Here is a 17,173-nt window from a genome sequence, read left to right on the forward strand (position 1 = left end):
TGACGCACACACATTTTATGGGTTTCTTATTCACTACATTTCATGTTCTCCCTATAAGGTCAACTCCCCCAATTCAGAGTAAAGTTATGACGTACAGATTGTTTTGGTCAAGCGTCCAAGGTTGACCAACACCTGTTTGATCGTAAAGAGTCTAGACCAGACCAATATAAAAGGGGTTTACTTCTGAACCCAAATCAGATTACTTCAGAGAATGCAGATTGATTGTTAGCTTGTTACAGATTACTTTACAGATTGTTCCAGCATACAGACAGCTACAGAAGAGTTTATATTTTATACTGCAGAGTATAGTCACCATCAGACTTACTCATGTTCCTGTATTATTTGTCATCATCATCACCTTAGTTATCATCTTCAATAAATGTATATATGAACTGTACAGGCTTTGTATTGACTCCTTCATTTTAAGTCTGGTTGAAAGTTAAAGTGCAATCGATCCAACCCCAACACAACAGTATGTACAAAACATATATGACAAATATGTGATAAAGTTTCAGGTATTAAAAGCAACAAGATAGTTTTTGGTAAATTTGAAAACATTTCAAAAACTATTTTCCCCTAAAATTATAGTAATAGATAGTCATCGAGCAGTAATGGTATGCTCTAAATATCTTTTATTTGATTTTATATAAATCATTTAAAATATTTATTGAATTGGGTTAGGGTTTCTGAACAAATCTATAAAGACATTGGTAAACAAACTAAACATTGCAGAGGCCATATATAAAAAATTCCTCATCTTTGATGTCTGTTGCATATATATTGTTCAGATGGATGGACCAGGTAGACTGAGTGATGATGACAGTCTAGGTAAGTTTATTAGCCTTTCCAATACTGAAAACATGCATTAAAATCATATTTGGTTTCTTCAGTATATTAAAACTATGAGCTTTGAAGATGCAAAGCTGAATTTCGGAACACCCAATACAAAAAAATGTTTTTGGCTGGCACTTAATTTTCATAAGAATGATGTCAAATTGATAAGTCAATCTCTTTTCAATAAGATGCAAAACTGGAAAATGCAAAGCTGGTATTTGAAACATTACCCTTTTATACCCTGTCACTAACATTAGTAGAGTTAACCACCTATTTAGCACTGTGCGTCTTCCCCAGTGCTTGGTTAAGCGACACAACATGGCTCAAACTGTGAGGAGCAGGTGCTCTTCTCCTCCTCATTAGCGGCACGACAGCTGATGACTGGGATGAAGACAGTCGGGAATAGCCATGCTCCTGGATGCGCAACGACTTGGGTGGCCGTCCTGCATGTAGTCGACTTGCTCCACGTCCCATGTGGCACCTTCGAGCAGTTGATGTGGGTTGGACACCGATCTTTTTGGAACCTTTCAGGTTCAAATGTCTTACTGCAGCATTTTTTGCTGCCAGACCTCGTTTCCTAACTGTCATGGCAGCCCCAGAATACTTCCCAAAGGTATGCAGTGCTGATACCAGATGCGTATCAGTCTTGATACCTCTGTAGCTGGCCAGCATGGCCCTTATGGCGGGTCTATAGAGGTCTGGTGACTGTTTCATCTTGGTGCACAGGTCATCATGCATATTCTGGAATTGTTCTAGGAGCTGGTCATCATCTGGAAAATGAAAAGAAATAAAAATGAATGTCAACAAGGAAGAATTGTGTTTGTCACATGACATTGGATTTACAAGGTGTCCAAAAAAATGTGTGACATATTGTTGTCTACAGAGAATTGCAGGTCTAAGCTATAATCTTCAGGTCAAAACTGACCTTTATATCTTACATTCTTAATAACATTTATCCATTCAGAATATTCATACCATGTAAGTTGTACAACAATTCCAAAAAATAGTAAATTCAAAATTTTTCAACGTAACGAAACAATACAAGCAAAAAGGCATGCAAACAAAGCAAGCCCCCCCCAAAAAAAAAATTAACTATGAAAGTATAATTATAAAAAACGTACACTTATGAGTTTAATGGTACGGCCCCCGGGTACCTTTGATTGTGTTTTCACGTGTAAATGGCACTGAAGAAATGCTGCAAATCATCACCTGTAGGTTGACATTATTATAAGACCGGTACTAAATCCTTGATCATTCATCCATGCACGCCAGAATTAGATGAAGTACTTTCTAAACCTAGTAAAATATAAATTTTGATTTAATTTAGCTTTCTATGATTTGGTTTTTAACAATTTCCCTATGGAATTCTTTTAATCCCCATAGACTTTGAACAGGGACCACCCGAGCCAACAGGTTAAATAATAACCTAGATTCCCATATTTCAAATAATGACATGACCACAATGCCTTTGACCCAATTAGATCCCCCAAATCATAGCACAATGGGCCACTTTCTTGATGGAGGCAAAAAAATATTGAAATATCATTTACCAATATTCATAGCCCTGTCAGAGATCCAATATACCGGTACATGCAAATGAGTCCTGTGACCTTCGCCCTCTGACCCAAAAATACCAGTTAATATTTGTCTTGTCACATTCTACCCTTACGCCAAGTTACATGTTCATGTCTCATAGTATGTAAAATACTGTACCAGAAATGTTCTTCACAAAATGACCTGTGACCTTTGACCCTGTGATCCTAAACTCAAAACAAAGTATCATACCCCTACGATATACTCTCATAAAAAGTTTGAAGTAAAACCACCTCACGGTTCTTGAGATATCGACAAAAATAACCCATGACTTTTGTCCACGTGACCCTAAAATCCAAACAAAGTATTATCCTCCCAGGATATACCCTCATACCAAGTTTGATGTAAAACCACCTTACGGTTCTTGAGATATCAACAAAAACAAAATGGGATGGACGGACAACCCAAAAACATAATGCCTCTGGCCACTTCTTTGGCATAAAAACTTGAGCATATTCTAAGTTCGTTGACCCTAAATGACCTTTTACCTTCATCATGTGACCTGAAAACTCATGCAGGATGTTCAGTGATACTTGATTACCCTTATGTCCAAGTTTCATGAACCTGGTCCAAATACTTCCTAAGTAATGACAAAATTTCAAAAACTTAACCTTGGTCAAGATTTAAATGTTGACGCCGCCATCGGATAAGCCTTGCCTATCGCCGCATAGAGTCTCTGCTATGCAGGCGAGACAAAAATTAGATAAACAAAAGGGATTTTTAGAACAGTATTTAGTAGAGCATGCAAAACGGTCTGGCAAACATGCGACTAAAGCCAGCAAAACGATGATGGAACTATCTGAAAAAAGGTAAGGACCATTGGTGCTGGAAGATGTTTGTGCTGATCTTGTCGAGCCTCGAAGATCAAAGTGGTTCTGAGCAGCTGCTTGTGCACGCAGACTTGCAACAGCAGGATTGGGATCAATTTGGCTTGTAGGAATAGATTCCATCTCATCTATTACTGGTTCTGCTGGGAAGCTAGCATCCATGATGGAAATATCTCCTGATACTGAGGGCTGGGTCATTAATCCATCAAAGAACCCTGATGGAACACTACAATTTCCTTTTCATGAAAATTATAGGAGAGAGGCCATTAGAGATTATTCATAAAAATAGTATCATATAAACAAGGCAAAAGCTATTTTGTGTCTCGCCCACTTATGAAAAATAACCAGAAATAACGTGATTTGTGAGGGCACGCAAGAGAATTATATTGAAACTTCATTGTGAAATGACTGGGATGGAATAACACTTGTCATAAGAGCCTTGCACGTAAACTTTAATGTTGACCTGAAAATGACCTTTGACCTTACCATGTGACCTGCGAGGGGTTTTCATTTATCTATTTGTTCCTGAGATTAAATTTGCACAAGTTAGTAGTTTGTGATCAAAAGAAAATATCAAAATTCTGTAAAGTTTTGTGTGCATGCATACCTCAATTAGAATCAAAATACAAAATATGTTGAAGCATTTTTCTGTGATTTTAAATAAAATTACTAAATTACAATTTAGACAATTGAATTTCATGATTCAGTGAAGTAGTTTTAAATCCCTCAATGATAAGGGAGAAGCATTTTGAAAACTGTGGATGGATGCATGACAGATGGACAGATGTCACACTGTGGCATTAGATCATCAGGCAACATGTGTATATGTAACATTAAAAAGCCCACAAGGGTCATAAGTGCCACCTTACCTTGGTTCCCTAGCATTAGCTCCACATGCAATCCCTCATACTAATCAAAATTATACCTTCTGAACGGCCTTTACAATACATATTTCCATAACGCCAACCCTAAACAAAAACCCTACTGCAACACACAACTCATGTTTCAATTTCTTTTTAACTTTGTTGACTTTTCTTTTGTTACCACTATAATTATATTGGAAACAATTTGGTATCATAATCAATTATATTACATAACTGTTACAATAGTGGCCAGGAAAAAACAACAACAAACGGCAAATGGGTTTTCAGATTATAAATATTTTAAAAAATATTCAAATGCATCCAAATCGTTAACCATCACTGCACTGGGCTATTTTGTTCCATAGAAACACTCTTGGCTCCAAAGAGGCCGATTGCCACAAAAATTTGCCCGCACATCAACAGTCCCGTTAATAGATGGATTGTGGTAAAGATTTAACGAAAACAACTTCATTTCATTAGTTACGATAATTTATGCAAATGAGATGCATGGATATTGTTTCTTTAAATAATTTCATAAATTAAGCATCTTAAAAATCATTTGGGTGCCATAAGTATACTAGAAGACTGGTTAACATTAAAACATGGAAAAATAACTGAAGTATGCTTTCATTCTTATGTATTTTATTGCTTTATGAATTTTTTTATGAATTCTATTGTTTTTCAATTGTTATGTATTTTATTGTTCTTTTTAGTACTTCATTTCAATCAATATCATGTCGGAATAAATTATTTAAAAAGCCAAAACAGGAAAATATAGTGGATTATACCCCCAATTAAAAAAAATCACTTTGCCATTGGTTTTGTACACAAAATGGAAAAAAAAATACTTTTCCGGTATACCTTTGGTCACAAAACGTCATGTGACTCTGTAATGGGTGGTCTGATTTTCGCAAACTTGGTGTCAAAATATGCGCAAGACTTCAAAAAAAAAAACTCATGAAATTGTGTGGCATGAGGTGCAGCTGTTTGGAGTACATGTTTAAATTTGTCTGGGGAGGGGGGGGCAGTGCAGTTAAATCATTTTTATTTTTTCGACATAATCAAAGTCTTTGCATGGTTCTTTAAAGGGGAATCCAGCCTTGGTCATAAAGTGTTGGGAAGGAGAAAAATAAATTAAACAGAATGGTGAAAATTTGAAAGAAATCGGACAAGTAATAAGGAAGTTATAGCTGCTTTACAATTGAGATCACTAATACTATGTAGATTTCAAATTGGCAACTGAGTAAGTAAATTATGACAAGGGGCAAGGACAACTTTCCCATAGGCCATGTACTTTATTATCAGGGATTTGTGGTTTTCTCCTAAGTACCCATTCCCCTGTGGCAGTAATCTAAATATAAACCAGGGAGTATATTGTTTCATGTCCTCGTGAAAGAAAAATATAATTTGAAATAAAACTTTTGGGAAAAATGACATTTTAGCCATAATGTGTATTGGAGTACATGGAAGAGTAGTCCTTGCCTTACATCACTATCACATCCCATATGCGGCCAATTTGAAGTCTCCATTGGTATAGTGATTACCAATATTTACAACTTTTCAAAATTCATAATTTTCTTTTTGTTTGTCCAATATTGTTCCAACTTCCACCAATCAACTTGTCTGATTTTTCTTTTCCTTATAAAAACAAGTTTTTATTTGGGTTGGATTCCCCTTTAATGGAAAACCTTACTTTCATAATGTGTTGTATTTTTCTGTTTTTTAAATAAATATGTTATGCTATTAGTGTATAAATCAAAATTTAAAAATATATTGAACCTCCAAAAAGGCATCTATCTGAGAAGGGATGTGAGATGAGAATTTAAATCAGACCATCATGCTTACATTATTTACATGTGTGTATCAGCATTTTTGTTTCGTTTAGTATGGATTCTTGAATACAGAATAGAGGTCTATTCATTCTATTGACATATTTGCATCTTTATCAAAATGCAGTGAAATTGTACAATTAAGATTTGGAATGTTTCTCAATATGGAATATCACATAAAGAAGTGAATCCAAGCTTGAAATTCCAAATACCATATACATATAAAATTAGATATTGCTTCAAACATTTACCTGTTGCGATCTTATACAGCAGTAGTCTTGACTGCGGGTCATTGACTGGGACAAAGTTTGTCGAAGAAACATTGAAATGTTTCACCACTGCTGCCTGGTGTTTGCAGGGGGCTCCAGTCTTCCCAGCATGACAAGAACAGTGTCCAAGTTCCATATCGACATCGTACCCCCTGTCTTGCGAAGTCTGACTTGTTACGATGAACTGGGAGTCTGAGAGCTATAACCAAAACAAAAGTTAAAGAAATAGTTATACAATTTACACCATTACAATTTACTGCAGCTTGACAATAATTTAATGAACATTTCTACAATTACTTATTCTACATATTGGGATATAAGCTCTTGACTCAATAATCTTACTTATAATCAAGTAATCAACTTGTCTCCTGACTTTTAAAGTAATGTTTTCTGATGTTTTTATTATGTTCTTCAAATGTTTGCAGACTATCTTCAGCATCTGGTAGGTTCTTACATAAGTTTTGAAAGCAAAAGGTTTGGGATTAGATTTAAAATGTGGAAAACTTGTTAACAAATTTCATATTAAAATCATACATGATATGAAGTATAGGCAAAACCTTCCACACAAAAAACAGGTTTCCAAAACGATGAAATCGCTAAACGTACAAGTAACTCAATTGATTTATGTTTAGAAAGTTCAGAAAGCATGCCATTTGATTGTAAGCTGGGTTTGCACCTCTGTTTTGGGGGTGATTCCTGTTTTTTTTAGGAGGTCTTCTACTTTCATTACCTGTCTGATGTCATGGAGCTTGATTGATTTCTCCTGGGGCATATACCTAGAGGCAATCACATTCTGCAGGCGTCCATTGGCTACATCAATCAGCCGTTGTTGGTAGTATTCATCCAGAAAGGTGGACATATAGTCTGCCAGCTGGGGAATACTGAACGCCTTTGTCCTTTCCAGGATCTTATCCTTTAGGACACGCATGGCTGCCTCGCAAAAATTGTTGGTGTTATTACCACGCACCTGGAGGTCAAGTCGACAAGCAATTGCCCACTTCTCCTTCCTCCCATAGTAGCCAGTAAGATGCTCTTTGAATTTGCTGTTAAAGTGAAAAAGGTGGCAATCAGTATACACATAATGTTAAACATCTCAACTGTTTCTGCATACATATTTGATAAAATCCTAGACAAATTAAATCTTTCTAGTCAAACTCATTTATTTGTTAATCTAAAAGACTATTTGAAATATATATTTTGAAATCATCTTCTATAAGAAATAATTTATCATTATCGTTGAATTTATCATCATTGGATCTATATTATACATATTGCAATGGTCATAATTTTATGCAGTTTCAAATAGCCCAGGCTATTGAGGGTTAACATACACTCTTCTATTATATGGGCTTTCATGATAATATAATGGGGGACCCTCTTCCGTAATCTCAATACATGCATGCTCACTAATAAAGCAATAAAGTTAACTCACTCGGACAGGGTTGTGTCTTGAAGACTCTCCTGGTACAGTTCCTCAAGCTCCTCCTCAGTACAGGCGTAGATGAGGCGCTTTAGATGTTGGAGGTGATTGGGTCGCTGCTCCTTGGGGATTTGGTTTTTGCCATTCCACAACCATCTCCACGTGGCTTGGAGAACATGGAACACGCAAAGGAGTGTCTGACTGGCAGGGAAAACGTGACTGATGGCATTCTGTTCTGCTGCAGAGTCATCGGTCATGATGAGAGCTGGCCCTTGGACTCCTCTTCCTCCAAAACACTTCTGGGGAAGGAGAGAGCGGTACAGCTTGAGGGCTGCCTCAATCACCCCCTCTGCTTCACTAGAGGTGATGAGCACCCCCAGAGGAAGGCCACCTGCACAACTATGCGTCAGCAGCAAAAAGACACTACAGCCGTACCTGTCCATGTTCGATGAGGCATCGATGAATACCAGCTCTGAGGCATGTTTCACTTCTTCATGGACCCTCTTCATTAGCGGAGTGCATATAGCCATCACAACTTTGTTGTCGCTTGTTATATCAAGCGCCATGCACTCTGAGCCCACTTGCGTGTTGTAATGAGAGATGTACGTTCTAAGGCTATGCAGCATCCCCTCACCAGTTGACTCCCCAAACTCTTCTTTAAATACCTTGCGGTACAATCTGGAAAGAACAAAATATAGTAATCAATTAGTCTAGATGCCAAAATCCAAATCCAAATTCGTTATGATTATTCTGATAGTACTTTATTTTCCAGAATGATTGCTGCTATAAAAATTCTTATTCATTATTATTATTATTATTATTGTTATTATTATATTATCATGGTTATTATTATTATCATTATTATTAGTGATACAATTAAATAAAATCAGTATTTGGCAACAAAAAAAGGTACGTTGCTTTCGCAAGTACATAATTTGAATATTTAAGCCAAAGTTTCCAAATGCGGAAACTGTGGACATAATCCATTCAAGAATTTCTAAATGGTGAAACATAGGCAGAAGCCAGTCAAAGCTCATACAAGTATGCTTTTTTTTCAAGCCAGTGTTCGAGCAGATTGATTCTTCAAACGTATCCTGCATTTCTTACAAAATCTGTTTTTCTGTATTTTACCGTCGGTTGGCAACATAACAAGTTTTCTGGGGGCCTTATTATAATGGAAAGATAATAGTCATGTTAATCTACCGCATTTGAAGATGTAACACATTACACACCACTATATTAACAAACAAACATCTGCAATATATGACATGATATGATATCCTAACTTACAGTTTACTGTTGAATTAAAATCCTAATATATTCAAGCAGGGAGAGGTGGTCTAATTTGCATCATAGTCAAGCTGTGCAATTCATGATTTTTTCTTATTTTTTCACTCTAGTGTACATGGTATGATCAATTTACAATCAAATTCAAATTGTTAATTTGCATAATATGCAAATTATAGTATACTGCTTTCCCCATGCTTAAAAATTTTAGGACTTTTTTAGGACTTAAAAATTTTAGGACTTTTAGGAATTTAGTGACGATATCATAACAAGTACATTGCAATATTCCTGTGGAGTTTCTATTGTTGCAAGATCGATGTGCCAAAACCTTTCTTGAATAAATTTTTTTTTTTATTTGGGGTAATAAAATTTAAAAAATATTTTTCTTATTCGGGGTAATAAAATAAAAAAAAATATTTTTCTTATTCGGGGTAATAAAATAAAAAAAATATATTTTTTTTATTCGGGGTAGGGATGGGAGCTATTTTGGCCCCCCTTCAGATCTCCTAATCAAATTTAATGACCCACTCAAAAATTGTTACAGGCGTAAAACACATCAAGACTAGTAAGAATTAAAAGAAAAAAAAACATCATCATTTTTTAAATAGTTAATTGAATTATGCAAATATTCTTTTTTTTTGTATTTCTTTGTTTTTAAAAGGTATTTGTTTGTTGTTGTTTTTTGAAGAATTCAGGTCTGAACTTTATGAAATAAACTAATAGCATAGACAGATCCAATTCTGATTCATTAACACTCACCGGTGGGCGAACTGCACATCAGGACATACAGCCCTATCAGCTGCCTTCAACAGGTAGTTGGCCCCATGTTTCAACTGAAGCTCGTATTTAATCATGTCTATGGCCTGAGTAGGGCCATATTTCCTTTTGAAGAGGGAGATCAGTTCTTCTTTTGCCTCCTCCGAGACATCCCGGAACTTCAGGGCGTCTGCACACATAATTGGGTGATTATGTATGTATGATAATCTGATCTCAGCTGGGTACAATGGGAGGTGGTGATCTTTGCTCCTGTTAAAAAAAAATAATAGAATAAGTATACACACAAAGAAAACTGCTTTTTATAAAGTATGTGTAGATTTATCTACATGTTTTTAATTTGTCTACTCTTTCTTTCTTTTGGAAGAATAATGACCTTATATACAAATAATTGTTTACCTCTAGTTGTTAGTACTTAGAATTTAATGACTTCTATAAAACTTTGCAAAATTTAATGATGTATGGTTGGTACTGAAAAGAAATACTGTGCAGTAATTGATAATGTTAAGGTAATGCTACATACAGATCCAGCTTTGTTAGAGAGCTCATTCCAGCAATATAACATTTTGAATTTTTAAAGGGGGTTCTTCGGGTGCCCCAGAAAGAAAATTATTTCAGTAGGTAGGAGAAAACCTACTTTGTATATTAAAGCAGAATATTAATTTTAAAAGTTAAATGCCATTTATTTGAGGAAAATCTATGAAATAACTGAAATGTGATTGAAAAATGGTTCGAATTGCGGTCCAAGTATCCTTGGATGACAATTTAAATTCGAAAATAATCATTATTTATGTGCAATTTGCTGATTACGTATTATATGAAATGCGCTATTACTGGGTAACACATATGTGAGGATATGTTAATTTTACATAAGCATACATTTAACCATTATTATTGAATTTGGGGAAAATTAATAAAATATTTAAATCAATCATAATTATAATCCAGATTAAAAATCAAAACCAATTTTGAATTATCCCTTTAAGTATCCCCCCCACTTCTTTTCAAATGGCCATTAAAAAGTACCTGCTGACGGTGCGCCCTTCGTACACTGATTTCTTAATGGAGACAACCATGTCAGCTGGGCAGTTGGTGTTCTTAGAGGCCACACGACGACCTGCATTGGTAGACTCCTTTGCTGGTCTTGTGTTGTGATGGCACCTGTATGCTTTCTAGATGAAAGAGAAAAGTATGTGTATTTGCATTTTTCTATAGATTACATGTACCTGATATGAATCCACACTTGGGTGAATTGTGTACATTATGGTGTCGTGTCTGTTGAATGATGGTTTAGTTTTGAAAAATTCATCAAAATATTATTAAAAATCTCATTTGTGATCTTAAGTTCATGTAAACCTGTATTAAAGGGGAAGTTCACCCTGACAAAATTTTTATTGCAAAAATAGCAGAAAAAATAAAAAATATTGCCAAAGATTTGAGAAAAATACATCAAATAAGTAAAAAGTTATTAGAATTTCAATTATTTGATTTGTGACATCATATGCGAGCAGCATTCCTACATCTAGCGAATGGTAAAAAATCAATGAAATGTCATTTTCTCAGAAAATTGAAAATGGTTTTCACTGTACCTTTTGTATATCAATAGACAAATCATTTCACACCCGATCATGAATAGAAAACAATTTTAAGTCATCAGTAACCATACAAAATTTGAAATTCATGCATTTTATATATGACGTCACATATCCAAAACTTTTAACTCTAATAACTTTCTTACTCTTTAACTGATTTTCCTCAAACCTTCACCAATATTTTAAAATATTTTTTCTGCTATTTTTACAACAAAGTTTTCTTCAGGGTGAACTTCCCCTTTAACACTGCATTATGTAGACTTGATTTGTGCTCCAATCAAATATTATTTTGGATCATTTTTGACTCCTACAACACAAAAAATCTGAGCAAATTTTGTACACCACAGTGCACTCAGTCTGAAATTTCAGTCACCATTGCTGAGATTTGTTATCCTCCCAGAAGTGATATGCACCATGGTGTTTCATTAGACCTGATGATTATGTTTTGTAAGCTTTTAAACAAACATACAAGTCAATCATCATGTTATTTTCATTTTGTCCAACAGAGCGTCAATAGTCTGAACCGCCGTTCATTTGAAATATTTATGACTCATACCAGTATATCTTTCAATTCTATTGTTTACAGATCTATACAGATTGTTTATTGATACAGAGTTACAGATACAGAGATTGTTTACACATACAGATTGTTTATTGATACAGAGTTACTGTTGGTGAAGATTGTATTTGAGGTAGACCTACGTAACTTAAGATTACCCATCATATTTTTATACTACCCGACTGATTATAAAATATGTCAAATATATTCCTGTCATGCAGACTTGCAGTATAAAAAAAAAGATTTTTAGCAGTTAAGAAGAATTTGCTAAAGATTTTAAAAAAGTATTTTCAAAGATATGCAGACTTTGATTTTGTCTAATGTGGCTAATTAACCAATTCTTCTTGTAGCATTTACTTGAAACCAAGTTTTTTGCAGTCTACGAGTACGTTCATACCTTAAAAACAATTTTCATTCCAACTGAAGGAAATGTTCGCTTCACTCGCCAAGTGGTTGATGAAGCCTCTTGGAAACTGTCCAGCCACTTGCCAAAATCTTGTTTTGAACGCAGATCAAGGCGAATGGTTGCAGCAAAATGCACTTCATCACCCTGGGAGAAGTTATCTACGTGGCACGCATGGTAAGTATAGCCCTCAGGTAAAATACTCTGGTGAGGGAATAAACAAATGATGTCGACATAATTAAAGTCACACACACAGATGAAGCAAATAAGCATATATTAGACTAAATAAAAAAAAACAATTATGAAAACAAGGCAAATACCAAGCGTTGTCTCGTCTGCATATTGCAGTCATGAAGAGAATGTATGTCAAAACTATGCTACATGTATATGACTTCCGAGGCTGTCAGCAGTTTAGGGGGTGAATTGTGGTTCTGACAGTTTACATATGCAATAATGCTATAGGCCTACTTTATCCCTAGGAAATGAGATAACACTAAGAATGCTGTTAATACTATGAAGCTATATGACTGAATAAAAGCCTGCAGGAAATTAAAAAAGAATATAAATACAAAATCAAAAACCTACAAATACATGAGAAATTTAATAAACAAAGAAGTTCCATATAAAAGAAATTGCCACTTCCCCTCAATCTCAGGTACAGCAATTGCCCCTCTATGGGAAATAGATCTGCCCATTTGCTATAATAATACATGGATGTCTAGACTATTCTACTTTTGCCTATAGGGGTGTAAGTTATGAAAATGTGAAGGGTTATTAATTTAATTTTGACTTGTTCTCATTTCTTTATTTCTGCATCAACCTTGTTCAAACTTGGTACAAATGATCCTTGGTTGATACCATGAAAATATAGTGTGTTCATATTTTTTTGAAGACTTTGTTTAAATCATTTTTTTTTTTTGCATCAATATTGTTCAAACTTAAAACACAAAATCAGTAATACAATTTTCTGGTTGATGAAGATGATAATTTCTAAGCTTATTTAGGGGTAAAAAGTCACTTTTTCTCATTTTGTTATTTCAAGGTCAATTGTTCAAGCTCTCTAGGAGTCAAAAGTTAACTTTTGATACCGGTAGTTTTTTATGTGTATAGTATTCAAATGTATTCAAACTTGGAACAAATTATCAGTGGGTGGTACAACATATTTGTTAAAGAGGATGGAGAGGTCATATGTCATCTAGGTGTAAAAATGTCAAATGACATATTTTTGCATTAATTTTGCCCAAACTTGGAACAAAATGTGTTATTGAGGATGTAGAGATCAAAGGTCATCTAGGGGTCAAAAGGTCATATTGCATGTTTTGTTGATTGCAACATCAGGGAAGACTCATGGTTCATAACCCACCTTATTCAAACAAAGTTTGTAACAGGACAAGTTTTTTAATGTTGAAGAAATTCTTTGTCATGTCTTATGCAAACCATTAAAAAAGATACATTTTACTTGAAGTTTAGCAGTAAAAAATATCCTGCATTGTGTGAATAGTTGAGTTGTGTCATTATTGATGTGATCTAAAAATGTATATCAAAATGGAAACAGTTTAAACCCAATGACTCATTTGTTATAGATATGAGGAGCATTTTGCTTGACTGTGAGAAAAATCAGTATGGGGGTCGGACATACCCGGTACACTGTCTGAATGCATGTCAACTTTAATCAAGCATAACTCTTCACCAGCATCAGATTCATTGAACTGTCTTATGTGAAAGACAACTAACCAAACAGTACCGTATGTAAAAAAAATCCAGTTTAGAATGTCTATGTTTTGTGTAACTGATCTTCAAAGGGGGTCGGACGTACAGTGTGCAAATATTTTGCACAATGTACGTCCGACCCCTTTAAAGTGTACGTCCGACCCCAAATAGATCAGCCTGTAATTAAAACAAGGCAATGCCTATATCAATTTCTTTCCTTCATTTCCTTTAAGATTCATCCTTTAGCTAACAGCTCATATTACCTGCATCACAAAAATCAGAGATTTTGACATGAACTCTAAAAGCATAAAACCTGTTTTCGTCTGATGTACGTCCGACCCCTCACATTTTTGCCCATATTTTCTATTCTTCATATTGCAGCCTATTCCTGTCATGGCGTAATGATAACCTAGGTCACGTGTTATGATATACTAAAAAAAATAAAACACAGCCAACCTGAACACTGCTATCAAATCAAAGGAGATACAGCTCTTAAATGTGTCCGAATGTACTTCCGACCTTTATGGAATGACCCTACTACTTGTTATATATAAGAATAATTGTAAAAGAATTTTAAAAGCAATTACTTTCATCTATTAGTTATTTCCCTTTAAGGATAGCCAAGAATTGTAAAGAACTTTCCAGAATGTCTTTTTATTATGAAGGCCTTGCCTATTTAAAGGCTAAGGAGTTTTATTGTTGAATAGGGAAAAGCCAAACATTAGAATTGCATTGGTAGTGGAAATGAACAATAGGCTTAGCTATGTTATTGACACTGTTGATTTCAATGAGGTCATTCAAGAGTGTTCTGGATTTTGACTGCTCCTGAAAGGAGAAAGTTTTTTAGAAAATGCTAGAACCTTCCTTAATAGTGAATTCTAGAAGGATAGCTGTAATGAGTATATAAAGCTGGCAGATTCTTCAAGATCATCATCACATCATATGAGAGCAGGAGATCACATCACATCATATTAGATCACTTGATCACCACATCATATGAGATCACTTCACCAGATCAGATCAAAGCAGTTTATTTCCACCTGGAATATCTATATTGTGTGGAATTATTTGCCCACCATCAATGAACTGTTTGCAGTTATTTTGAGAGAGAAATTATCAGTTCTCATCGAGATCATCAACATCATCAACCTGTTCAATGAACACGCTTCAACCCATGGATTGCTGAAATTGACTGTTAATCATCATCAACATCGTCTTCACGGCCATTTCAACTTTGTTACAGTGACTCTTATTATTCATCGTACTTCAACATCAGTTTCATCATCGCCATCATTGTGAATTTTCGCCAGCCAACTGGGATCTTATCATTTGGACCATAAAATTGGAATTACACCAGAACTGATTTCAAGAGACGTAAGACTATTTATGCTTTATTAGTTTGTTTAAGTACTTATTTATTCCCTGTAATAAAAAAAGGGAATCAAGTTTAAACTTTATATCTCCCTGCCACCCCTCCATGCCAACATAAGTAGCGCATCTAATATTAAGGAGAGCAGCAATAGACATTTCTACTTTGAATCAAAGTTTGATCGATGAACAAGCTTCGTCCTACAAGATCGTTGGAATGTTACAAAAAATTCCTTCTTTCCTGCCACTGCCAGGTTATGGAATTCCCTACCTCAGGACGTCGTAGACAGCACCTCAGCAAATTCAAGAGTGAGGTGCAACATGTCAGACTATGTTAGTCTGCATTTGTATGTAAATATGTAAATATTATACATATGTTTGCTTTTTTTACCACAACTTCAACGCTGGATTCTCAGCAATCAGCATTCAAATCCACAATACAGTAACTTAGGCCTATATAGGAAGAAGAGTAAACTAAACAGTAGAGGCGCACGGCCAATATTGGAGACTGTCTCTAATGTGGGAGATTATCTCCAATATCAGAGACTTTTGTAAAGAATTTAGGTATCCAATTTCAGAGACAGTCTCCAGTTTTGGAGTCCAATTTCCTTTGTTTACATTTGCTGCAAAAGGATTACCTTGGCGGCAAATAAAAATGTGATAAGCAGATTCCTCATGAAAAATTACCACTTTTCACCGTCTACTTTCGTTTTGATAAGGATTTTTGTTGTCAATCACACACAAAACAAATGGGCTTCTGACCTCAGTGAATCAAAATTTTAGGTGTAAAAAATCATGCTTTTGTTGGTGTTGTTTCTTTTGTCCTTTTGCAAAGCAAGTCTCCAATGACAAAATGTGGGAGATTGTCTCCCCTATTCATTGGAGTCTCCCATATATTGGCCGTGCGCCTCTACTGCTAAACTATGACTATGTATTAAACTAGTCAGCCTTACATATTAGTAGTACTAATATGTAAGGCTGACTAGTTTAAAACATAGTCATAGTTTAGCAGTAGTATTTTTAATAGTATTAGTACCGTACTAGTAGCTAGACTCTACACTACTAACTAGGCAGCCTTCCAATTAATAATAATTCTATGTTCTGTTAGTTTTAGTGCTTAAAAGTGAGGAAGGCCGCCTGGTTAACTCTTTTCTAGACTAAGTTAAGTTGGAGTCAAATGAGCTGGGCTTATTAAACGTGTCAAGACTTAGTCTTATTTTTATTAGGCCTAGCCTAGGTAGACAGAAAAGACTTAGATATAGGCCTAGATCTACCTGAATGGCTGCAGGAACTGTTACCCCTTCACCACATTCACAGTTTCTCGATGTAGACGTCATTATGGCTACGAGAAGCTTCAAGTGCAGTGATGATCGTAGGCCTAGATACTAAGATAGATCTACTGATCGAAGACTGAAGAGGTAGACGTTGTCGAACTCGAAGTCTATACGCTACGGTAGAGTACAGGCTGCTATGCTGCTGCTACATGCTGCATGTGTGATTTGCAAAGGTGATTTGTATAGCGCGCGCGCGAGCGAGATCGAGATAGCCGAGGCATTATATTCGTAGACAGATAACGGCCTCCGCTCAAGTCGCTCTTTGGCATTAAATTGGAGAATCTGACGCGTTAGCGGTACGGTAAAAAAACACGCGCCCCGGACGCTATGTAGTATCCAGTTACTTTTCTTGCAAACTGATAGAAACCCAAAGCAAAGTGGTGAAGTTGAATGTGATGGCGCTCTTCAATCTCTCTATCTGCAGACATATTTGGCGACGATTTGATTAATTCATTAATAATACATGTACGTCGTATTTAAAGGGGAATCCAACCCAAATAAAAACTTGTTT

The 17,173-nt window shown here is 35.3% G+C and overlaps 2 protein-coding genes across 3 annotated transcripts; both read right to left on the reverse strand.

Moving 5' to 3' along the window:
* Nucleotides 1–35: 35 nt before the first annotated feature.
* LOC121409092 lies at nucleotides 36–7,060 on the reverse strand. 2 transcript variants are annotated; one of them, XM_041600911.1, is made up of 3 exons: nucleotides 6,946–7,060; nucleotides 6,198–6,414; nucleotides 36–1,604 (listed from the first exon to the last, which is right to left on the reverse strand). In XM_041600911.1, the coding sequence occupies exons 1-3, from the start codon at nucleotides 6,985–6,987 to the stop codon at nucleotides 1,105–1,107; spliced, it is 759 nt and encodes a 252-aa protein (XP_041456845.1). In that variant the 5' UTR covers nucleotides 6,988–7,060; the 3' UTR covers nucleotides 36–1,104. The 2 variants fall into 2 exon arrangements, with proteins under 2 accessions (XP_041456845.1, XP_041456852.1); XM_041600918.1 differs by lacking the exons at nucleotides 6,198–6,414; nucleotides 6,946–7,060 and adding an exon at nucleotides 3,245–3,589.
* LOC121429759 lies at nucleotides 7,018–16,802 on the reverse strand (the record flags this gene model as incomplete). Its single annotated transcript, XM_041626965.1, has 6 exons — nucleotides 16,603–16,802; nucleotides 12,245–12,454; nucleotides 10,723–10,868; nucleotides 9,682–9,948; nucleotides 7,648–8,313; nucleotides 7,018–7,258 (listed from the first exon to the last, which is right to left on the reverse strand). Coding segments are annotated over exons 1-6 (1,593 nt in total), but the record flags the coding sequence as incomplete, so codon positions are not given.
* Nucleotides 16,803–17,173: the final 371 nt, after the last annotated feature.

This window comes from Lytechinus variegatus, chromosome 1, assembly GCF_018143015.1.
Source record: "Lytechinus variegatus isolate NC3 chromosome 1, Lvar_3.0, whole genome shotgun sequence".
Classification (NCBI taxonomy): Eukaryota; Metazoa; Echinodermata; class Echinoidea; order Temnopleuroida; family Toxopneustidae; genus Lytechinus; species Lytechinus variegatus.

Bases quoted from the DNA above. Each gene is read 5' to 3' on its own strand.
- LOC121409092 (XM_041600911.1), bottom strand. From the start codon at position 6,987: ATGCCCCAGGAGAAATCAATCAAGCTCCATGACATCAGACAG. The intron at 6,415-6,945 runs GTAATGAAAGTA...TTTTGGTTATAG, and splicing joins AGCTCCATGACATCAGACAG to CTCTCAGACTCCCAGTTCAT. The intron at 1,605-6,197 runs GTAAATGTTTGA...TTCATTTTCCAG, and splicing joins GCTGTATAAGATCGCAACAG to ATGATGACCAGCTCCTAGAA.